General features: G+C 44.1%; 1 protein-coding gene across 5 annotated transcripts in view; it reads left to right on the plus strand.

The window, feature by feature from the left end:
- Positions 1-24734, plus strand: part of EVL (Enah/Vasp-like) — a 231822-nt gene that overhangs the window by 58951 nt on the left and 148137 nt on the right. The window contains exon 1 of one of the 5 annotated variants that reach the window (XM_025191201.1): positions 19717-19736. The exons of the other annotated variants lie outside the window; for them this stretch is intronic. Within the exon in view, the coding sequence (XP_025046986.1) occupies positions 19732-19736 (5 nt within the window). The 5' untranslated portion in view covers positions 19717-19731. Of the gene's footprint in view, positions 1-19716; positions 19737-24734 lie in introns of those variants that run through there. 5 annotated transcript variants of the gene reach the window in all.

Genomic DNA, 24734 nt, shown 5'->3' on the forward strand with positions numbered 1-24734 from the left:
TTTTCTTTGAGCCTGAACAGTGCAGGGACAATATTGATAGTTTTTCGGACTGCAGTGTGGAACACCCCAAGTGACAGCCTTATCTTCACTTTCCCGAGCTTAGCATTGGACAAAGTAGGCTGTTGCCTACTAAAGCTCATACCTCTCTCAGCCAGTTAGGCTCTATGGGTATGTGTGCTCTGGGAGTAGAAGTGCAGGGGGTGCTTTAATTAGAGTGGATCCGAGAACTGATCTAATTAAAGTGCCCAGAGCATCTCGTGAATCAACATTCCTGTGCTTAAAAATGGCAGCAGGGACACTTTAACTAAAGCTCATCGAACAAGCTTCAGTTAAAGCGCCCCCACTGCCATTTTTAAGTGCAGAGACACTGATGCACGAGACACTGGAGTAGTCTGCAGCATGGTAATTACCACACTCCAGCAGATTCAATTAATCGAGCCTGCTCCAATGCGCTGTCCCACTCTGCCCTGCCTTCTGCCTTTTCTCAACTGTAGGAAAAAAGCAGATTTCAAAAGGGAGGCAGTGTTACTATGTGGATAGAGCACTGAGCTGGGATGGGAGAGACCTCCATTTTCTTTCAGACTCTTGCCCGAAGTCTTGCTGCAGAACAGAGCAGTCATTTTGCTTCATTTTGCCTTGGTTTCCTCCTGTGTAAAACAGGGCTAATGGTGTGGACCTTCTTCCTAAAGTGCTTTGAGATCTTGTGATAGAGACTGCTGTAGGAGAGCTAGGTGTTGTTATTAAAAGCAGCTGCCACTTGAACTTTATTCAAGGGCATCTCAGGCTATTTCTCATACATTACGTATTGCTGATTCTGAACCTGACTATTCACTGTGCGGGAGCTAGGTGAAGCTCTAGGTATTTTAAAGCACTCTCTTGTTTCTAGACAGCTTTCCAGGAAAAAAATTTAAGAGCACTTTCCCCAGATAAAAGGCTTTTTGTTCACATAGATGTCTTAAAACATAATGTGCTACCTCAGGGCAAATGCAGGATCTGTTTGTTGTTTCTAATGCAGTTACTTTAAATTTCTGCCTTAGTAAGGAAATTTGTACTCTGTTGAGAATTACGTTGGTGTACTTGGGGGTCTGAGAGCCAAAGAAGAGTGAGTCATGGGAAGCCTCACATCTCTTGGTGCATGTTTGCAAGTATAATTTTAATCAGTACACTGTACTGCCAAAGATAGATCATGAAGTTACTGTAAGAATTAAAGAGAATCACCGAATAGATAAATTAAAGCAAACCAATTCCCTTTACCCATTTTCAGTCAGAGGTAATGAATTCATAGATTAAGATTTTTTTATAACTAGGTGGCTAAGGCTAAACTTCTAATCTAGGTCCATTGTTAGAGAAAACTCCTGCTGATTTCTATGGGCTTTGGATCTTGTCCTTAACACATTGCAGGTATACATCTAAATTGCTGCCTGCTGTTGCCCATCTACTGTTCTGTATAAAGTAATAGTTTCAGCTGCTGGTAATTTCTGAATTTTGCAAATTATCTGATGCTGTTTCTGTAACTTGCCATTAATTTAGCCAAAAAAAATGAGTATGTTGCTAACCCAATCCTGCTATTTGCCATTGTTGTTGTTTTACCTGCAGGCTTTTGTACCAGCTTTGTTACTTTAATATCTGAGCACTTCATATGATGATAATTTATGCCTGTGTGCTTCTGTGAAGTGGAAGTATTGCTCCTATTTTGTAGACCTGGCTAGTTTTAATCTTGTAAATGATTTCATGGAACTTGCCATTCCTGTGAAAAACTGACAAGGATTTGATCCCATTTCTTCAGTGCAATGCAGCTGAGTGAAGGTAGCATCTAATGTCATGTTCCAGTTCAGCAAAGCACTGCAGTGGGTGTGCTTTAAGTATGTACTCGAGTCTCAATGACTCCATTGGGACCTAAGCAGGGTTCTTGTGCTTTGCCGAGTAGGAGACTTAATTAAAGCTTAAAGTTGGACCTGTGCTTTTTGCATTTTTAACTCGGGTCTTATTCCTTAAATGGAATGTGACTCAATTTCTTATTACAGAAGATTCAGAGAATGTTTTTGTGACCTGTGTGGTCTACTGTCATTACAAAAAAGTCACATATATGTAGGTGCTGGAGGGGCATATTTAGACAGCCAATTAGGTATAAATGGTATGCCACCTTAACTATTTGGGTCTTCCTTCAAACATCCTACCTATGTTTACTGACAGACATGGAAAAAACAACAACAACAAAAACGCTTTACTGAAAGAGGAACTGTGTCATTTTGACCTGGCTCGCCAACATCTGTATAGCTCATGTGCGTCAGCAGAGCTTTTTGGCGCTTTTATCCAGTTGCCGATTCACTTAGCTATTACAGGGGGTTTCAACCTTTTTAGATCATTGTACCTCCAGCAGCCAGGTATGGAGCAGTGTACTCCTGGCCGCAGATTTGGGGAAGGGGTGCCATGTGGCCGGACGCAGAGCAGCTGCAGCCACCGTGTGCGAGCTTCCCTCACATCCGGCCAGGTGGGTAGTGCCTGTGCAGCAGCGCGGGATGTTGTGTGTCAGCACTCCGTCCCCACCAGACACGTACCCCCTAGGGCCATCTCAAGTACCCCCAGGGTACGTGTACCCCGGTTGACAACCCCTGAGCTATTGGATGAAAGCACCAAAAAGCCCTACTGAAGCGGTCAGTCTGTACAGACTTTGGGTGAACCAGGTCAAACTGATGCAGTTCCTCTTCTGGGCAGGTGCTGCGCTTCGTGTCGGAGCACACCAGGGGAAATTAAAGCACTGTTTTATTTGGGGGGGCGGGGTTTCCAAGTCTGTCAGCGGCCTAATATAATGCCAGACCGTGTGCTTTCTTGCTTAATCTCTATTTCTAGATGGAAAGAGAGCTGGGTGGGGAGGTGTTACAACAGAGCTGTTTGCAGAACTCCAAAAAATGATGCGACTCCTGAGTTCCTGTGTCCTGATGCGGAACCTCAGCAAGGCACTTACTTGGTTTCCTGGATGAATGAAAACCAATGCACTCAGCAAATGGACTAGAAAGTGCTGCATCTAAGGCAATTGCAGTGTTTACTGCAGTATTAGTTACTTTTGATTGGATTTGCCAAGTTTATTAGACTACAGCACAGTTTATTTAAAAAAAAAAAAAAGATACTGTTCCTTCCTGAATGGTGTCCTGGCCTTTATGCAGTGCCTTTTGGTAGAGTTTGTTGTTGTAATAACTAGGGATCCTGGTTTTCTCGGTTTAAAAATTGCAAATTCCATGAGAAAATCCCTGAATTCTCTGATTAACCCTCCCCCCATCCACATTTTTCTGTGATTAAAATGGAATGCCACTATACATATAGGTATCAATTTAATACAATGTTTTACTGATATATTTACAATTTTAAAGCAATTTGGAAGCCTACCAGTGCCTCAATCATTATAATAAAACAAATTCTAAATACCCTTACATTTTGGGGTCTGATTTTGGGTTTTTTTATCATGGAAAAATCAGAGCTCCCCCTGCCACCTTCATTCACCAGGATGTGGGTCCAGCTGTGGCTGTTCCCCTTGCCCTCACTGCTTTGTGGCTCTGAGCAATCCTGATAGGCCAGTGCCCTGCCCCTGCCCATGCTATTGCCCCTCACTCCTAAGCCACTGCCCCTTGCTCCCAACCAGCAGTCCCCTGCCCCCTGGGCCACATTGGTGCCCCTCACTCCCATCCTGCAGCCAGCCCCCCATCTCTGCCAGTGCCCCTCACTCATGACTCTGTCCCCTGCCCCCCTGGTGCCCCTTCACTCCTAAGCCACAGTGCCCCCCAAGCCCTGCTGGTGCCCCTCACCCCTGACCCACAGCCTCCTGTCCCCCCCAGCCCTGCTGGAAGGGGCCCCCCAGCTGCCCCCCTTGTGTCTGGGCTGGAGCGCGATGGGTGCAGTGACTCTGACTTCTGCAAGTAGTAGTGGAACGAGTCCAGCCCTGGCGCGGGCTGGAGGCCTGTAGCACCCCCTGCCCTGAGCTGGGACTCCTACGCCGTGCCAGTGGGCCTGAGTACTGCCTGTCGTCCCATCCCCCCTGACCCTCCAACCCCTGACCTCCATGGACTTACCTGTATCCAGCTGCCAGGACTGCTCCCACCACCCTGTCTCGCTGTATGCTGGTTGTGAGAATGGCACCCCTTGCCTCCAGTTGCCCTCCCCCTCCCTCCAACTCCAAGCAGCTCCTTGCAGGCTGGAAGGCTGCCAGCCTGCAAGGGGAAACCTGCAGTTTCCTGTAGTTTTCTCCTTTAAAGAGGAGAATCTGCAGTTTTCTCTTTCAAAGGAGAAAATCCACACTTTTTCACAGCAAACGGAAAACCCAGATGGTTCCCTGGTGATAACTCATTTCACGTACACAGTCTCCTAGCATTGTCAGGGATCAGCAACCTTCATCAGTATTTTAGATTGCATTCACACCTGCCCAAACGAAAGGTGCCATCAACACTACTATGCATTACTGTTCAGCTTCGGCTCTGGGTACCCAGGGTCTTGTTTCTTTGCATCCAAACTCATCCCTTTAAGCTTCTTTCCACTATGAGCCCCCATCCCTTTCACTCAGAAGTCTCCTTGCCACAGCCTCCCTGCTCCAGGAGTGGTTCCCTTGAAAGAAAGATGAAACAATAATGGAAAAGCCGTACCACTTGTTCTCTGGATAAGTAGAGGGTTTCATTGTTCCACTGTACTCAATTCAGTGCCTTTCTGCAAACCCAGCATTTGGTTAAAGGGTTTATCTGAGCAAGCGGAGGATGTTTTTGATTTTATGCAGTTTGGCCAAGTTAACTGAGAGCTTCAGTAGAGGCCCTTGCGAGGCCTTTTAAGGTGAAAAAGCAATTTGTAAAGGGCCAGCAAAGAGCTGGCCCTCGTTGCTGGCTCCCTGCAAAGAGGGCCAGCTGTTCTATTGTGAAGGAGTCTAGCTCTCTGTTGAGTGCAGTGGAATGATACTGATAAATGAGCAGAGACTGGCTTAGCATGTTAAAAAAGCAAACTAAAACAAACTAATATCCATGTTATGGACCAGTTGCCTAATTAAGCAGTCTCTTAGGCATTCAGCCTCTATCAACAAACTCCGTTCCTAATGTGCTTTCCCCTCTTACTGTCTTCCTCTCTGTGCCTCTTCAGTAGCCTTCTGCCAGTGCAGGGAATGATTTTTGCAAACATGCCAATAAGTAACCTGATTCAAGGGAGTAGTCCCACCTGAAGTCAATCCAGAGCACAGTTCTTTGCAGGACTAGGTTTATAGTCCATTGTGCCTCCCGAATCTTGCCTTTCCTTAGGGCCCCAGCAGTTTTTGCTGCTATTAAATTCCACCTAGTCATGCAGCTAATGCCATCAAAATTAATGGAACCATCTGTGAATGAAGGTGCTACTAAGCATAAATTGAATACATTCAGTGTAAACTTCTCTGTGAAGTCTTGGGCCTGCCATGTGACTTCACTTTTGATCTTATGAGCCTCTTCAGCTATAACCCTATATCCATTCTCCCTTTCATCTGTCTTTATAGTGGCAAAGTACTATGTACTTATGACCATAAATATAACCAAAGGTTATATTTATGGTCATAAGTAAACAGTTCCTAAAAAAAACAAAACACCAAAACCCTATTTTTTAACCAAAATTACTTTTATGCAAACTGTAGGTTGCAGATGCAATCAGTAACTAAAACGCTATGGTGACAAGTGCAGATTGTGGACCTAGCATAAGCCTAAGTGATGGAGAATGTGTGCTTATTCTTGTATGTACTGAAGTGCACAATATTTAATCAACAAGCAGTAGTATGGGAAAGTGGAATAACGTCTTGTTAGTGATGACCATAAACCAAGATGAAAAGAATACAGAATGGTAGCAAGCACCATTCTATAATAGTAAAGGAAGGAGATTAAAAATCCTCCCTTCCACAATTGTAATGTTCAGGGATGTAAATCTAATCTAATTTACACCTTCCTAGTTGGTAAGAAAACTGGTCCAGTTCCATCTAGTTCCCAAAGTTTCAATGAAACTAAGAAATTGAAATAAAACCAATCAAAGAATATTTCTGACCTGGGTAGCAGTATTTAAGGGATTTGTAATTGTTCTTTAATTTTGTGTTTAAAGGTAATCATTAAGGGAATTGTCACAACCCAAGGGTGTGATTTTTGTTTGTGTGTGCTTCGGCATTGCTGAATTATTTCCCGCCACTCGTAGCTTTCTTTGCAGGGTGCATTTCTTAGTTCCCGCCATTTGTATTCAGATTCGTGCCCCACTATTGGTCAGTTCTAAATTATTCCTACGTGGCGGCTAGCCGTATAAGAGGCTTTGGCGGGTTTCGCCCCAGTTAGAGGACTCCACAACCATCAGGAGGAGAACTTCACATCTCGTGAAGATCTCTAAGCACTGCGGAGCCTATTGGACCCAGCGTGTATCTCAAGAAGGCTATAGGGGTCTGATCAACCTCTAGCCTCTCCCCGTCGTCGCGTGATCCCTTGACGTACCCTTCCCTGCGCGCAAAGTTCCATGGAGCCTAGCAAACTTCTTGTGAGTGAATCCAGAGCTCTACCCGGGGTTCGAGTCCTGCAGTTTTTTTTCTTCCCGTCGACGAAACCCCATTGCAACGTACTCCTGAGGTTTTTGTTTATCTCCCGTCGCCGAAACCCCATTGCAACGTACCCTTACGTTCTGCAGGTTCGAGTTTTTCGTTTTGTTTTGTTTTGTAAGCACAACTCAAGCAAGTTTTCCTGCCTGCACCGCGACCATCTTCGGCGTAAGTAAATAATCTTAAATCAACCACTAAGCGTCCGTGCCTAATTCTAGCGTGCCGCCTGTCTTCCCCGACCCGGCGTGTCCGGGCTGCTGGCCACAGCCCGCCGCGCGAAAAAAGGGCCTCGGACCGCTCCCGGCCCGCACAGGAATTATAGCTGTACTTTAATTCTGTATCGAAGCTTGCAAAAGAGGTCCTGATTATAGATGGGATGTAGTCTTGTTTCTAAAGACTTAGTGGTCCAGAGTTTTTGGTAACAAAGCAAAAAAGTTCCCCCGTGTGAAAAGATCCTGGAATTATGTCTCTGTATGTTGCCATACATATCTATATCTTTTAAGTAAGTAATGAACAGAATCGGAGAACTTCTGTCCTCTTGTGTGTATAGCACTGGTGTTCTTAGAGGAACCTGCACAGATATAATGGCCTTCTGCTGCCCCCCATCCTAGGCTCTGGCACATGGATGTGTGGAGGGATGGGGATTCTGAGCTAATTCAAACTGGAGCCGCCCATAGGCAAGAGATGGGAGGCTTACAGATTGGGACCATTTCAGACTCTGGTACAATATGGCTTAAAGCCACCCTGGCCTCCCTGAGCTGGGCCTATGTAGGTGCAGAAAATAGAATTTCAGCCTATAGTAACGGAGAAGACTCGACTCAAGGACTCTAGCTGCAGAGACGCAGCTCAATCAGAAGATGTATATTAGACATCCAGTCTAACATATCAGCACTAAGTGTGCAGGGATCCTAGTTTTCCATGGGGAAAAAGGTGGAAAAAAATCTCTGTTTAAAGCACACAAGATCCACGTTTTTCCATGACCTACTGAAAACATGGTGGCATCCCGTGGCAAGCTGTGCCATTTCTTCTGTTTCTTATTTTTTGCCAACGTTTTTGTCTCTTGGCCAGTCAAAATCAAATCCCACCCTCAGTGGCAGCCTTAGGGGAGGGCAAACCAGACGACCACCTGGGAGCGCCAAACTTTTGCCACAAATGTGAGACTTGCTTATAGGTCGCCAAAATTAAACCTCTAAGGGGCCCCAAATGACTCTCTTGTCCAGGGCCTCAACAACCCTGAGGCCACCACTGCCTCCTCACTGCTGCTGACTGGCCAAGAGGCAAAAATGGCAGCAAAAATAAAAGAAAGCAGAAATCACACCGCTTGCCACGGGGTGCTGCCACGGTTTCAGTAGGGCATGGAAAAAGCCAGATTCCATGTTTTTCTGTGGTTTACTGTGCCGAGTAGAAAACTAGGATACCTGCTCATGAGATCTCATGAAAGGTGATCTCTAGTACAGTGGTTCTCAGCCTTTTCTGGCATCCCTCAAAAACTGCTGGCTCTAAGGCTTCATTGGGTTTTTGACTACAGAAAAGTAACAGAGCAATTTTTCTGTTTCAAAGAACTTAGAAAGACCAGAGCAGGTCAGAATATTTTCAACACTACAGATTCCTATTTGAAATCTCTGGGTTTACGTTGTGAATTATATGTAGGTATTTGCAAACCTAACAGTGCTCATACCTAGCATGGCACCGTGCAACACTTTTAAAAGGATCTCATGCCACCCCAGGGTGGCATAGCACCCAGGTTAAGAATTACTGCTCTAAGTGCTGTCCAAGCTGTATCTCAGAGAGTGGTGGGGGGACTTTCTTAATATTTATTACTAGATAAAAGGAACAAAGCAACCTTTAGACTGAAAGGAAAGATAAACTCACTTTGTTTAATCACTTTGGTTGAGATTAAGTCTTGTGAATAGCACATTGTGACAATTGTTAAGTGTTCTGCTGTTGTTGCAACTTCATTTACAGCATACTCAGAAAGGCTTAGTTAAAGGAGAGAAGAATTCCACGTGAAGAGTACTAATAATCCTATGCAAAGAACAAGAGAGATTTCTGTTTTAAAATTTGAAATACGGTGACAAACAGGTGCCAGAAGAGCCCAGGCTGCAGTTAGGCAGAAGAGAAGCATTAGTCTGTTTTTTCCCATGTGGTACATCTGCAAGCCCTTTGGCAGTGAAGATTCAGCCTGTTACATAGTCCAGAGATTTTTTTTTTTACTGGAATCCACATACAGGTGGGAGCAGCCTGTCATACTCTGAGCAATCTTATTTGAAGATAAATTGAATGAAACAGCGGGTTACAGGTTGTACTACCTGAATTTATGGTATGAAGGAGTTGGAATCTCTCCTGACTTCTATTAAACATTTGATATTCTTCTCAAAGATATTTATGAGAGAAAACACCTGATGTCTGAAATTGCCTGCTATTTCCTTAATCCTGGTCCTGTAGAATAAACCAGAGCAGCAGCAGCAGTTTCCAACTGTGGGTAGGAATGACCTAGCTAGGATCTGAGGCAAGCTCGCAGTGGGACCCCGCTGCCTCCGCTTCTCCTTGCCCGCTGGGTGCCTTGCAGCATAAGGAGAGCCCTGCCCTCCACAGAAGCCCTACCCCCTGCCAGGGCCTGTCTGCTGAAGCCCCCACTCCCTGGCTGCAGAGCCCCTCACTGCCAAAGTTTCCATTTCTCAGTTGGGGTACAGTGCCCGCAAAGCCCACTGCCACCAAAGCCACGGCTCTGTGGGCCAGATCCAGCCCATGGGCCATAGGTTAACAGCATCTAGAATAAAGTATTTGTGCATTAAAGTAATGATGACGTTGTTTTGGTTATGTACCAACCAGGGCCCGTGAACACCTGAGCTTTCTTTTGGTGAGCGTGGATCTCACTCCAGTCCATGGGGATGGGTGCTGCCGTCAAAGCCCTAAGCAGCACTTTATCTTAGAATCTGAAAGTCCCACTTCCACAGCCTGTCTAGGGTCTATCAGCTCTACTTCCTGCTCTATGGTAAAGCCCCATACATTTATCAGATACCTTGGTTTGGATCCTGCCCCCAATTTTTCTGAGCAGTTCCTGAATTCAATTCGAGAAAAGCTGGAGATACAAGTGATACAGTTCTCTCTCCTGAAGTGCTGTTCTGGCCATTGGAATAGGTTGTAGATTCATGATTTATGGCTGAACAGACCCAGGTTATGAAAAAGGTTCTTAATTTAAACCATTTAGCTATCAGCTTCAGCAGCTGGAAAACCATGAATGAAAGCAGGAATAGAGGCTAGGTACCAGCAGCTCTCTATATTTGAATTACACAAGCAACACCAGCATATAGGACTCTTTGTGAAAGAACAAGAAAAAAAAGTATGATATGTTGTGGCGGGTTTGTGAGGCTAGTGTTAAAGCATTGGGGTGGAGATTTAAATAGGGCTGAAAGATAGTGCAAGGGGTCTGAGGCTCCAGGCTTCTTTTTGTTCTTTAGGTGTTTAAATGAAAGTGTCTGATAATTTAAAGATCATATGTTTAGCTAGATTTTCTGTCTTTGTATGTCCACTGATACATACATAACTGTTTACCAAGGTGGATAAAAATAAGACCTGTGTATATGTGTGTTTGTATAAATTAGATATTTTAAAATGTAAATATTTTCCTTTAAAAAAATTGTTTGCAATTATGACAAACTATTTGAAGGCCTGCATTTGTTTAATTTTAAAATATTTTCATGGATTAAACTAAGAAATAATATTCAAGGAATCCATTTGCTATGAAAGCTGTAAAGAAAATCAGGCCATTTAACATTTGGATGTTGCTGGCACAGCAGCTGGAAGCAGAATTTTTTTAAGAACTAAATAAACCTTTGGTGGTAATAGCCTCTTCTGTATGTGGAAAGAAATTTTAGTTCATTTTAGCTCTCAGTTATTCAGTTAGTTCAGTTTGATTCATTTTAAGTTGAGAACTTTGGAATAGAAAAAGGATCTTCAAATGAGTAAAAATGTAATATGAGAGAACGTGATTTAATAGTTCTAATATCCTGAAGGCCATAATGATCAGGAAAAAAACCCACTTCAGTTTACTAGCTACAGATTAATAGTATTTACTTTATTGAATATATCTATTAGTTTAATAGCAAAATATGTTTCTGTTAAATTTGTATCTAATACAGTTGTTTATTTAAATAATAACAACATTTTTAAATGCTGTTCTTGTACAGTTTTACTTTAATTCTAGTTTCTATCGAAATGCAACTTGACAAAGATCATAACATTAAATAATCTAGTAAATAAGAATGCGTTTCTAAAATAAATTTAATAATTATCTGAATAAAGCTTTATTAAACCATGTAGTAGCTTAAATGTATACAGATGTACTACTGCACCTGGGGACGAAGAACCAGCAGCATACTTACAGGCTCGGGAACTCCCTTCTAGTCAGCACAGAGGCAGAAAAGGATCTTGGAGTCATTATTGATTCCAAAATGAACATGAGCCACCAATGTGGGGACACAGTCAGGAAGGCTAACCGCACCTTGTCATGCATCCACCCGATACATCATGAGCAGGTCCAAGGAGGTGATCCTCCCCCCTCTATGTGACACTGGTCAGGCTGCAGTTGCAGTACTGCATCCAGTTCTGGGCGCCGCACTTCAGGAGGGATGTGGACAACATGGAGAGGGTCCAGAGGAGGGCCACTCGCATGATCAGGGGGCAGCAGGGCAGGCCCTACAAGGAGAGGCTAAGGGACCTGAATCTGTTCAGTCTCCACAAGAGAAGGCTGAGGGGGGATCTAGTGGCCGTTTACAAACTAGTCAGAAGGGACCAGCAGGCACTGGGGGAGTCCCTGTTCCCCCGAGCACCACCAGGAGTGACAAGAAATAACTGTCACAAGCTGGCAGAGGGTAGCTTTAGACTAGACATCAGGAGGCACTACTTCACAGTCAGGGTGGCTAGGATCTGGAACCAACTTCCAAGGGAAGTGGTGCTCGCTCCTACCCTGGGGGTCTTTAAAAGGAGGCTGGATAGACACCATGCCAAGGTCGTTTGACTCCAGCATTCTTTCCTGCCCATGACAAGCAGTCGGACTTGACGATCTGCTCAGGTCCCTTCCAACCCTACCAACTATGAAACTATGTAGGAAAGGCGAGGATTTCTTAGGGTGATATCTTTTATTGGACCAACTGCATTGTTGGGATAGAGTTAGACAAGCATTTAAATGCAAGACATTCTTCTTTAGGTCACCGTATAGATGCAGGGTCAGACATAGGATGGCTTTTAGGATTTCAGTCTCTAAGTGCAATCTTGTCTCACCAGATGCAAATTACTAAAGCAAATTAACGGGCCTTCACCTTGGTCTTAAGGGCTAAGCTGTAAAGAGGAGGAAAAAGAAGAAGACCCATCACTCTTGACCTGTAGCATATTGCTTAGGGCAGGAGGGTCAAACCCACAAAGCTGGTCTGCAGGCCAGATCGGATCCACTGACCAGCCCCACTCACCACAGCCAGCACACGGGGCCAGGCTGGTGCTGGCATCTCATTCAGTGTATTTCTTAAACCAGCACTGCAAGCTGCACACACCGTGTACCAGTCCTGGTCTGGGGCTTGCATGTGGAGCTGACACAGGGCGCGCTGTATATGAGGAACTCATGCCAGACAGACCCTGCATGCTGACTCCAGTACGTGGAGCTGGTCTTTGGGCCCAATTCAGAGCAGCCCCAGAGCCATTGCACAAGGCCATTCCAGCAGGGCACCATATGTTTCTTCTTCAGCAATATATAAAATAAATAAATAAAAGGGTTTAGTCCATCTGTCTGTCTGTGTGTGTCTGTCCATGTGGGGCGTGGCTTCAGCCAGTGCTGCATCAAGAATGCCCATCAAGAATGATGAGCGGGGACGGAGTGCCACCACCCTGCACCACCGCCGCCTCCTGGGGTGAGGGGCAGGGGTGGCGCGGGGACGGACATGGAGCAGGGTGGAGGATGGCATGGGGCTGGACATAGAGCAGGGTTGGGGGGTGGTACGGGGCTGGACAAGGAGTGTTGGCAGTGGCTACTGCCTGGTGCCTTGAGTGGCGGCGCTCCATCCCTGCCTGCTCCCCGCCCCCCCCATTACTCTTGACAGGCAATTCACTAGTCCTTCATAGTTGAGGATGATCATTTTCTGTGATCGTCTTGTCTGTAGGTCTGAAGATGGCTGGCAAGGCCAATTCAGGACTAGCCATTTTCATGGAAGATGTCTGTGCATCATTTCTTTTATCGTGGAGAAGTTGCTGCATGTCAGCTTCCATACAGTTCTTGACAAAACAGGACCTTAATCCAATGGCAAGGAGGCCAAGACAATTGGAGATCTCGTTCCGCTTCAGCTTTTGTCCGCCTGTGCAGCCATTGAGATTCTAACATCTTTTGCTGCTGCTCCGCCATTGAGGACTTATAGACCCATGGCAGACTTATTGCACTGGTGATCATACTCACCGTGTCACAGTACCATCAAAGATGTATGTGGCTTTTCAGGAGGGAGAGCATTGCTTTCTGCTGTCCCCACCACATTGTGGTGGTGCTCCTGCTGCTGGGCCATGACTGCTTATTCAGCACCATATGCAATGTGCCATGGATCAGCCCCCTGTGCTGTGTGCAGCATGCAAACCTGATCCAGCCCTGCAAATGGCTTACAGTATGCACTGACCCTAGTCTGGGGCTTGCGCTGTATGCAGTGTGTGGGGCTGGCACAGAGTGCTGCATGTTGTGCCTGTGCTATACTGGCCCCCAGGCCAGCTCTTGGAGCCACTCTAGTGTGGGTGCTACATGCAGAGTGCACCATAGACTGGGCCCAAGTGCTGTATGCAGCCCCTGTGGTTTTAGGTCCAGCCCTGTACAGCGCATGCAGTGCACAGCAAATGACTCCACATACCACATGAGATGAGGCTGGTCTGAAACCCATGGGCCAGATTGTAGGGCTCCATGGGCTGGAACTGGCCTGTGGGCTGTGTCTTTGCCACTCCTCGGTTGGGGTTCTTGCCTATGAAATGGGAGACTAGGGTTTTAGGCCCCAGTGGGCAGGAAAGAATTTGAATTGCATTTCCCAAGAAAGTGACCTGACCACCAGGTTAGCCAGGGCTCAGGGCATTCTCCATCCTCCGTGTTGCAGCTGGGCTACTGAGAAAAAGGGAATGCAAGAGTCATGGACTAGAGAGATGCTTTCCCTTGGGAGGGAGGAAGTCCACCTGTAGAAATGAATAGGTCTGACCTTTCCCAGCAGTTGACCCACTATATTGCTGCCCATAGGTTTGGTTCCACATCCCCAATCTCTTCCAGGAGCTTGTGGGTTTCATGTACAAATGATTTATGACATTTAAGCCTCTTAAGCCTCCATCTGTTCAGGTCTTTAGTTAACAGTTGATGGAGCAGGTGATTTTCATCATCTCTTGCCTCTATTGCCAGCAACCATGTTAGGGCCTGTCTTCTATCACTTAGTTAAATGCCTGAGTGCAGGGAGTACCTCTGTGTGAGTGTAAGTTGTGCAGCCTGTCTCAGCACATTGTTAAGTACAGTGTTGAGCTTTTTAGTGTGACAACTTCTGGACCATACAGGAACACGGTAGTCTGCTGGGCCGCGGTGGTTCTGAGCACTTTGAAGTTGGCATCCCAGGTTGTGCTGGCTAAACCTCTTAAGGCAGCTATTTGTGCAGAGGCTTTGCTGCTGACTCCTAGGTAGGTTCGGGTATGCTCACAGGTAAGGATGTGGTTGCCTACTCTGCTATTCATTCAGCATGCTCTTGGCTTGACGATTGTCCAGGTGAAAGAGGGATGATACTGATTTATTGATGCTCAGCTTTTTTAAGCACCACTTGTGGAGATAATCAGTAATGAGTTCCATGTCAGTACTCAGTGTTTTTTCCAGTTCTGTCATGTCTATTTGGTGAGCTACTATGGCGACGTTGTCAGTGTACATGTATCATGTCGACATTGTACGGGGGAAGTCTGAGGTACATACATTGAAAAGTATTGGTGCTAGCATGGACCCTTGGTGGGGAGACAGGGGGACTCCATTCTTTAAGTTTGTACTCTGCTTTTTTCTCCTTGGCTGGTAATGAGTATGAATGATCTGCTAGAGACAACTTCATGATGAAAGCACATAGATTGTGGTCAGATATCATAGAGTGCAGTTTATATTTGAGGCCTTGGTACTGTACAGTGTCATAGGTGGCTGTAAGGTCAATAAAGACCTAATTTTGATACTAGATCTTGTATTATCTTGACCTCATGGATAGCTCCCCAAGGCACAAAAAAGCACATAATTTTACCTTGAACAATTCAGATAGAATAAATGCAAGTATGAACATCAAGCTAGGAGTCAGGCAGTGAACCTTGTGAGATTTCTGTAATTGTACTCGCAAGTTCTTTCCTTGAATTCCATAAGGGTGTCTTTCAGGCAGGTATATTCCTTTATTCTGCTTTCTTGAATTTATTTACTTTGAAGTGTGAAGCAAACAGGTAGAGCTGAATATAATTTCCACATTTAGACTAGTTCTTAATATGCCAGGGTTTATCATGGATCCATTCCTCTGAGAAATCTAGAATCCCTCTCAAATACATGGTCAGTGCACTGCCCTGGTCAACGATTCCTTTGTCTTGCTCTAATGACTTGCCTGTATATGAATGCACTACTGCCTGCAAGCTGATAGAGCTATGGCAGAAAATTTAAGTGTGGGGGTCTGGAATTTAGAAAGTTTTAGAGGTCCCAGGTTTACTCCCAACTGACAAAACACCCAAATTGATGATGGTGATGAATACTCATCTGGACGTGCTCCCCGCTGGTAGTTTATGTTGCTTAGATTATATTCAGATTGAGAGTTTTCCGGTGTGGATAGTCTCTGCTCCCAGAAGTGTTTATAAATTTTATTCTAAGATTGTCTGATGCATAAACAGGTGCTCAGCACTGGGGTCAGATTTCCAAAAGGCAGGTATTATAAGACTCAGCAAATTAGTTCCTGATTTCTACACCCCCCACCCTCACCACCATTTTTTTGCATCAAGTTCTTATTCCCCCAGACCTCATTGCCCCCTGTTTGTTAGTAAAAAACTATGGTCTTTAGCCAGGATTGCTGGGAGATCTTTTTTCGTCAAATAATGGTTTCACGCCAAAATGCAATTCTGGCTTCTCCTCCCCAAAACTACTAATGAATTCCAATTTGATGAACCATTTTGCCCCCAAAATGTGGTAAATGTTGTGAATGTTGAAATGATCCATTTTGGCATGTTCAAGACTTTGATTTTTTGGTAGGAAGGATATAACTTTGTCAGGGGACATAAGTATTACTCCAGAACTAGTGGAGGAGATGGTGGTATCAGGCCCCAGGCTGGGATGTGAGAGCCTTGAGTTTGAACTCCTGGATATATGCCTTTGTTGGTAAGAGAGAACATTTTCTGAACGGTACCTAAGTCCTCTTGTAAAAGTAGGTCTTTCATAGTTTCATAATTGTTAGGGGCTGGAAGGGACCTTGCAGATCATCGGGTCCAGCCCCCCTGCACATGGACAGGAAAGACTGCTGGGATCAGATGACCTCAACTTTGTTTATTCCCTCTGCTGCTGTTAGAAAAGCAATTCAGATACACCTAATTAGAATGAAAAATTCAATTTTGGATTAAACCAAACTTTTGGTTCAGTCTGAAACACATTTTCCCCATTAGTTTGATCCAAAATTATTTTTTTTTAGAATGGCTACCAAGCTAAGAATTAAATTATTAGCACAGCTAATCTTGTCAGCTGCTTGTCATTGTACGATGGTTTCACGTATCACTCATCTCTGAGACATACGTTAGAATCTCTGAATATACTTGTATGCATTTGTTTTGAGTTGGGTGAAACTGTTAACCTTATTAACAAAGACTGTTCTTTATATGAAGATCGTATATGGTTTTCTAAAGTATATTCTGTTGGTGCAAGCGCGCTGTCACCCATCCAGATAATGAACAGGTTTAATGGAAAGTTGCTCTCCTTATGACTTACAGGTTCCAGTGCTCTCCTCTCCCCCCTTCTGTCTCTGAACAATTGCTTGAATTTCAGGTAGGAAGTGAATTACTGATGTCACTAAAAATGTAGCAATTTACCCATCACAAGACTTATGTTTGGGTTGAGGCTTTTAATAATCAAAGTGCATTGGTGTAGGCTTGAACTGTGGTGTAGTATGGGTCTCCAGCGCCCGGGGGGCCAATGCTTCCATTTCCCCCCCACCCCGCCATCCACAACCAATCTCCGGAGGGGGGAGGGGGCCCTGGTGGCTGATCGCTGAGTCGGCGCCTGGGGGCATGGCCCCCCTGCTGCCCCTCCTGTTGCTACCCGACTGGGCTTGGATAAACAGGAGGGCTACACTGTACTTTGCTCTTTGACCCCCCCTCATCTGGGATTCTGGGGGTGTAAGATCTATTCCCAGCTCTACCCCTCAGTGTGCCTTTTTTCCCTTCGCTTTCTTTGTCTTTTATCTACTTTTGTAAACTTTTCCGGGCAAGGGATGTTGCCTGTTATATGTTTATTTAGCACTTGGATCATCTAGGGATGACCATAGACTAACAAAGTGCTGAACTGAATAGCCTACCACCTAATTATTTATTTAAAATATAATTTCAGTGAATATTTATATAACAATAGTGCCTACAGGCTTCATTTGGGGATCAGGTCTCTGTTGCGCAACACACATGTACCACCAACAAATAGATGTAATTTTGGGGAAAACATATGAATATCATCTGACTATAGGGAGAAGTACTATGCATGTGTTATAAGAGTGGGGGCCAGCCTTTTTGGCAGGTGTGCCACAAATTAGCCCTGCACCGTTCCCAAATGCTACTACTGTCCTGTTCCCCTGCTGGATCTGTTCTGCTTTCTGCTTCTTTCCCTGTGCTCCATGCCCAATCTGCTACTCTGCTTTGTGCTCCCTTCCCTATCTACCACTGTGCTCTGCTACATGTCACACAGAGGCTGCCTATGCCCCTGATGGCACCTGTGCCACAGGTTGGCCATCCCTACACTGTACAGTCCCATGTGGTATAGTCTAATGACACTTGTTTTTCTGTGGTGGGGAAGGGGAGAATAATTCATTAGAACAGTGAACAAGTAGCTGGAAACAAGAACCTACTGCAAGCACCAACATTTTGCATTAAGTGCAGGTCATGTGTCTTTACCCTGTACTTCCCAAAATTTAGGAAAGCATTTAAACTGGTTGTGTATGAAAAAAGAATATAAATATAAGGACCTACTGAAATTGCAATTTTGTGGATTTTTATGAAATTCGGCATTGCCCATGACATTGGGCAAAGCCTGCAAAATCTGCAGGGTCACATGATGAACAGTCCTCACAGCCAATCAGCAGCAAGGAGCAGGGCTACTGGGCCCCTCAGCCAATCAGAGGTGGGAGGTGGTGCACTTCTCCCACAAAATGGCTGCTGTGCCCTACCATCTACCCATAAAATTAGCTGGCAGCTTCTGGGAATTCGAAAGGTCCCTGTGCATATAGCACAGGATTGTGGATTTGGCTGGGAATGTGATGGCCTAGCCAGCTTAATAGCAATTGCTCCTCTCCAGCTCTGTGCTAAGGATTTAACATCGCCTCAAGAGCACAAAATCCACGAGAAAGATTACTCGTACACGGGAAACCAGTTAGCGTACAGTTGCTGAATGTGATACAGTTGCTGAGTGAACAGTTCATGATGGAAAAGAATATTTGGCCTCCCTGGCGGAAGAGAAGAATAGGTGTGCACAGAAAGGGATTTATTCCACATAGCCAGAGAGGCCCTAGCTTCAGCGTGCAAGTCTTGCTCAGCTTAATGTTCATTCCTGGACTCTTTCAGAGCCAGAGTATGGCTATCCACTCTAATTGAGAGACACTTACACTACTAGAAATCCCAAATTTAATTTACCATATTGTCAAACGCTCCTTTCCAATTTTTCTACTAAGGCAAGAGATGTAAATCCTAGGTCCCTTACCTCAGTAGCTCACAAGAAATAAACAGGATGCCAGGCCTTTTATGTGCATAGCATGATATAGTGTACCATCCCTCCCAACCTACAGTGGTGAGGGGGATGGGGAGCACAAGGAAATCAAGTAGCAGTGGTTCATAATAGAGGAGAGCTGGGGCTGCAGGGTGTTGTCTGATGTTAAGTTCTGCTCGCTGCTGCTGTTCTTTTAAAAGCAGGAAGCAACATCACAACTACAGTACCAATATACACACCATTTTTTAAATAAAATAATTGCAATGTAGCTGCACAATACTCCTGAAAACTGAGTATAAAAATGGCACAAATATATTTGATTAGAATATGTTAGATACTTTATCATAGTCTTCAGCATACTTTCAACAAAATTAGGGGTGCACTGAGATTTTCTTGGTCAGTACCTATAGCCGATGATTAACCAACCATATCTGCTGATGCTGATCTGATAACTAATATTTAGAAATAAAAATTGCTAACATTTTTAGAGTACTTTAGATGTCCTATAAATAGCTGAGGGATTATACAAGAGTAATTCATGCTGAATGCCTTTATACCTTAACAAACTGCCAAACCTGCACCAAAATCCGGTGGGTGAACTGTGCATAAGGAGCGACATGTGCTTAACTCCAGAGCAATTTTTTCAAATAATTTTTGTGGGAGCTCTGCAGGTATAGGGAGAGGAGATAACTGGCCCCAAGTTCAACAAAGCAGTGGATCTCAATGAGATCTGAGCAGAGTTTTTTTTGCCTTGAGTATCTTGTGATCAAATAAATGCTGTGCCCTGTTGGCCAGATTTTCACCAATTTTTTTGTTCTGCTTTTAAAGCTTTTCATTGACAACCTGCTCGTGGTCTTCCCTGCTAAGTGCGAAAGCAGAACAAATGTCATAACTCTGGCAGCTAAACTTCAATCTTTGAACTCGCAGCCATAAAAGCAATGGCAATGGAAAGTCTTTTCAGGGCCAAATCATTAGATCGAGACATTACTGTTTGCTCAGAGTAAAAATTCCTGCTGCAGCTAAAGACTGGTCAAGAAAACTAGAAAATAAACATGCTTGTAAAGCAATAAGCAAGACATTTGAATTACCAATTACAGTTACTGCTAAAATCAAGACAAAGGAGTGTGAATGTATATGACTATTACTTTAATACTTTTAACCTCTGGTTTTCTATTTCTTTGTTTCTAATTTAGATGCTGTAGTTGTCCTGGACATGATGTAGGATCAGTATATGCTAATTACAAATATAAGAAAAATATGTTGTTCTAGTGGTGATGTCTTGAATCATGCTCAAAGTGAATTGGTGCAGCCCTGTGAGATCTGATTTTGCTCCATTTTTGTTACCAGTAGATATTGATTTGTTACCAGTAGAGCATTATTTGACAGTCTGTTCAGCCATTTGCACCAGTTCTTTTTTTAACTTGATGTTTTTGTACACCATAGTTTTATTACTGATTCAAACACACAACAATACAAGATCCAATTTTCCCTGATGTCTACTCCGGTCACTTAAAGAGATCCATGGGTAAATCAGCACACACTTTGGGCTAAAGGTTTAATTTAGGAGTATAGAAAATAATATTTTATTATTATTGAGAATTGAAAACTCTTCTAAAATAAGTGTTCTATTTTTTCCTTTATATACATCTTAATGGAACATATTCAACATTTTCAAAGCATAATCTCTTTAATTCAATTTGGTGTTTCCCTGTTTCATTGTTACAAATGTATCATGACTTCTATAATCCATAGTGTTACCATGCTGACATCAATGATATTATACTAGGGATAGTATTTTTTCTTAGTGTGATTGGAAATATAAGGGCACAAAGTGTAGTTGGTATTGGCTAGTCACGTGCCAGAAATTCTGCATCACATCATAGTATTTGCAGTGAGAGTGCAGGGCAGAAGTTAGACACCCTGAATCTGTGTGCTCCAGAAAGTCACAGTAGAGTAATCCATAGGTCCTCCAGAATTGAGATAGTAAAGGAGAGTGAGGCAAATTGGTGCATTCTACATGCATATGCTTTTTGATCAGACCAGATTAAGCAAAGATCTGTATTGAAAAACATTAGTCTCCCCAGTTTTCTTTTTGGTGGGATGGGCTGTGAGCAGTGCTGGTAATCTGCAGAACATGCAAAATCACCGTTAGCACTGTAGAGAAGGCTTTTATTCAGCGCTAATATTTTAGCAAGAACAGCAGCTTAGTGGCCTGTGCTGGAAGGTTGCTTCCACCACAATACGCCTCCTTTTGTCCAATCCTGGCAGTTAACTGCAGAAGGCTCTGATGATCTTGATCAACAGAAAACCAAAACTTGTAGATGCAAGAAGGGAAATGTAAACTTGTATCTATAGTAACCACAGCACTTAAAGGTAGAGTTTCTCACTGGTCACTTTTCAATCTAATGAATTAGCTCATTTTTGTGCCCAGGTTTTTGCAGCAATACATTGCACCCCTGTATTGTGTGCCAATAAAATCATGTTGATTGGTGACAATGCCACTTGTGCTGCATGACAGGGGATGGCTGGTAGCAGCTGGTGTCTTTGCAAAAATTAGAGACATCAATTTGCAGATGTTCTGACCACAGTTCTGGGAGCTGGAACCTCAGTTGTTTCCTGAAACAGGCTTCCATTTTGCAGCACAAAGCCACCCTTAGGCCTCAGTATTATAAAGCCATTTTCAGTTTGTAATTGGATTCAGCCTGAAATTAAATATTTCCTTGTAGCATCAGGCTAGTACCAGAGTTGATTGCTCCAGAAATTGTATCAATGCCTCGTATTTTTCAGCAAGACGTTGTTGTTTTCCTTTGCTGCTTAAACAGAGTTCTTCAGCATTTTCTTTCTGAAAGCAGAAATTTAAAGCACTAGCATTTCATTAAGGCATACAAAAAACTAGAACTCTTGGTACCAAAATGATACCTTTTATTAGACCAACTGGGAAATCGCAAGAAAACTGTCCTTTTCTGCAAGCTTTCGGGATCAAAGTCCCTTCATCGGGCTCTGGGAAAAGTATACATGGTACAAGGTGGTAAAAAGTCCCCGTAGGTAGGAAATAAGTTTGTTTTGCACAGAGGGAGCTGAAGATGGAAGGCTGTCCTTCTGAGAGTGTCTTAATTAAGGCTGGAATTTAGGACATTGCTCTGAGAGTATCCATTGGGACATTTGGGCTTGCCTATACCACTGCAGCAGTGGATCCTGTTGAGGCATAGGTGGATTAATGAACGAATAAACTGGGCACAAGCCCAGAGGCCCTTACCAATCTGGGGCCCTGGCCCCGGGATCCTCATCAGCAGGGAAGCGAAAGCCACAGTTTTAAACTCAGCTCCCATTTTCGGCGCCAAGTTTAAAACTGCGGCTTTCAAGGACAAAGCTGAGCATACCCTGACTCAGCTATTGCAAGACAACATAATTCCTGACATAGGTTTAGCAGACACAATTTGCTGTCAAAAGTTTGGAAAATCTGCCTTGAGCATGTCTCTACTTTCTATTCTGTTCTTCAGATTCTCTCTCTTTATCCTGCTGCACTGTCTTAGAGAGATGATATTTTTAAGATCTAACCAAGAAGAAAAACACCTTCTACTTAAAGGCTTTCTCTGTCCAGCTCAGTAATGGGAAAGCTCATGTATAAATGATAAAGGCTTGTCCTTCTGTCATCCCCACTAGATGAGTATGTCTCTTGTAACATCATTTATAGTTGATCTGTCAGCCTTTGGACCGGTCTCCCAAGGGAAGTGGCAGAAACCCCATCACAAAGAATATCAACTGATAGATTTTCAAATGGAGGTGGTGGTAAATGGGAATGCCACTTTTTTGTTTTTGTAATGTGAGTGCCATTAGAAAATAAACTGCGGTCTTGCTTCTGACTAAAAGCTTGTCTAGACTAACAGCAAGGGGTTTCTTCTCCAAAAAATCTAATGTGAATTCAGATCTGAAATATGCTTATGGCCTCTGCTTTATAACCTGTTCAACCAAACAGTTGCAGTTCTTGTGAGTGGGAATCTTTTACAAGCAATCCTGATCTGCATCTGAATGCTAAGACTTTAGAATCATTCAGGTTTTGTATTTTGGATGAATCATGCCACTAAGGGGAAGATGCAGGGTGGGGGAGACTGCAGAGGGGAAGGCATGCTGCATGGAGATATGAAGGTACATGTTACAGGCAGTACTATGCAGAAATATCCAAGGTATTTCAGAATTAGAACCTAACTCCAGAATTAGGAGCAGTTAGGGATTGCTGAGTTTTGAGACCAGACTCCTCCAAGCATTTTTGGACTCTGGCTGCACTCCTTCCTTCACAGCCAGTAAACCCAATGTTCTTCCACCGTGAACCCTGCAGAGATTTTCCACCACTAGAGATGGCACAAAATTATTGTACGACAGTGATTTAATCGCTGTGATTGCTCCAGAAACCACAACTATGATATTTGGACAAGATAAAAGGTTTAATAGAAACAAATTCATTCATTAACATAAAATTAAATTTATTTAAAGTAGCCTCTGGGGCTATAGAGTACCAGCTGTGTAATCTTCAACACTTGCACTTGGCCAGGCTTAAAAGCAGCAGTAGTACTGGCTCCAGGGAAATCTACTGCCACGCTGTTGTCTGAAGGAAGATGGCTTGATGCTAGCCACTGGAAAGCCTGACAGCAGCACACTGAACAGCTAAAGGAAATTTAACGAATGTAGATAATTTGCTCCCTAAGATCTTAAATCGCACGAATCCTTGAGATATAAAGGGTCTTACTTGCTCTTGCCCTGCATCTTGCCTGGTCATTTATCTCTGTTGTAGATAGAGGTAGAACATTACCACATCAGACAGTGGCTTTTTGTGCTTGCTTTTTGTACAGGTGGAAATGGCCATGCAAGCTGCCAAGCAGCAAAGATGGAGTCTTAAAGATTTTTCTTCCTAGAGCCATCAGGATTTTCAAACTTCCTAGCATGAAAAGACTTTCCTGCATGCTGAATTTGAGCTCATTGCCATGACCCTGAGCTTCCCACACAATGCTGTGATGACTTGAGAAGAAGACCTGGCCGTACCTCTGTTTTTGCCGTGGTGGACCACAGCACCAGATGGGAAACGAAAGGAGCTCTGAGTTTGGACGTCTCGGATGTGTTTTGCAGGAAGATATTTTTCAGACCATTTTTAAATTCCCTCATTTAACATCCCTTCTAAGGGTTAGCATTGTGACGTGTCTCTTCCTCCCACCTGTGCTTAAATAATCTACCCCTCTGCATGTTAGAGAACTTCTTTGCACACTCAGGTACAGGTTTCCAAGAAGAATCTGACAGAAACCCCTCTTCTCTTGTGATTTATGGCAGGGACCAGGGAGTAGAAGTGTGTGCGCTTGGGGAGGACCAGGGATATGACGTGTATTGGGCAGTAAGGAAGTCAGGGGCTGTAGCATAGCAAAGCCTGCCCTGATCACAGGGGACATTCGGGAATCAGAAGCTCAGAATGAGTTAGCGTCTCTGATCCGGAAAGAATTAACTTCCTTTTGAGGCTGCATTTGGATCCTAAAGTTGAAGGATACAGGGCAGCTTGTATGTCTGGAAGTGCCCAGCTTGTGACAGTGCCTTAGTGGGCTTGGGCTGCAAGTTCAGAAGGCTGTTGTTAATACTGTCTGCATCCCAAATAAAGCTCTGCATGCATGCAACTATTCACAGGGCTGGACAAAGTGATCTCAAATAGCCTTCACTGAGAAGGTGTTTCTAAGCAGTGTTTAACTCATCCTTAATTTCCTGTGCTGGGCTGTTCTTCTTTCCACCTCTGTCACAATGTTTACCCTGTTGGAGCCACAGGCCGCTCACTTCATTCTGCAAATAGTTGCTTATGGCCCCCTCTCATTTTATGCTGCCAAGTCAATTCAGGTAAATTAGCAGGACTCCTCCATATTCTAACAATCACCTTCGTGTCTTCTGCACTGCTACCTCTTAAGTTGGAAAGGAGCTCCCTGTAAATAGTCACCAAATCGCCCTGTTGTCTTCCTTCAAATCTTTCACAACTCTGCTGCTGCGGTGCCTGCAACAGCATTTCAGCCAGCTGATACGTAGTGGCCCCAGCTGTCTACTGTGACAGAGCCAATCCCCGTACAGCGCAGTGGGGACCTCATCTTGGATCAGATTCAGCTGCAGTACAAACTCGGTAAAGAAACATGTGGCAGAAGGGGAATGGAGCCCTTTGGCCTATTTCGTCTGTCACGCTAGTGTAAATCGTGA

The sequence above is a fragment of the Alligator sinensis genome, unplaced genomic scaffold, assembly GCF_000455745.1.
Source record: "Alligator sinensis unplaced genomic scaffold, ASM45574v1 scaffold1385_1, whole genome shotgun sequence".
Taxonomy (NCBI): Eukaryota; Metazoa; Chordata; order Crocodylia; family Alligatoridae; genus Alligator; species Alligator sinensis.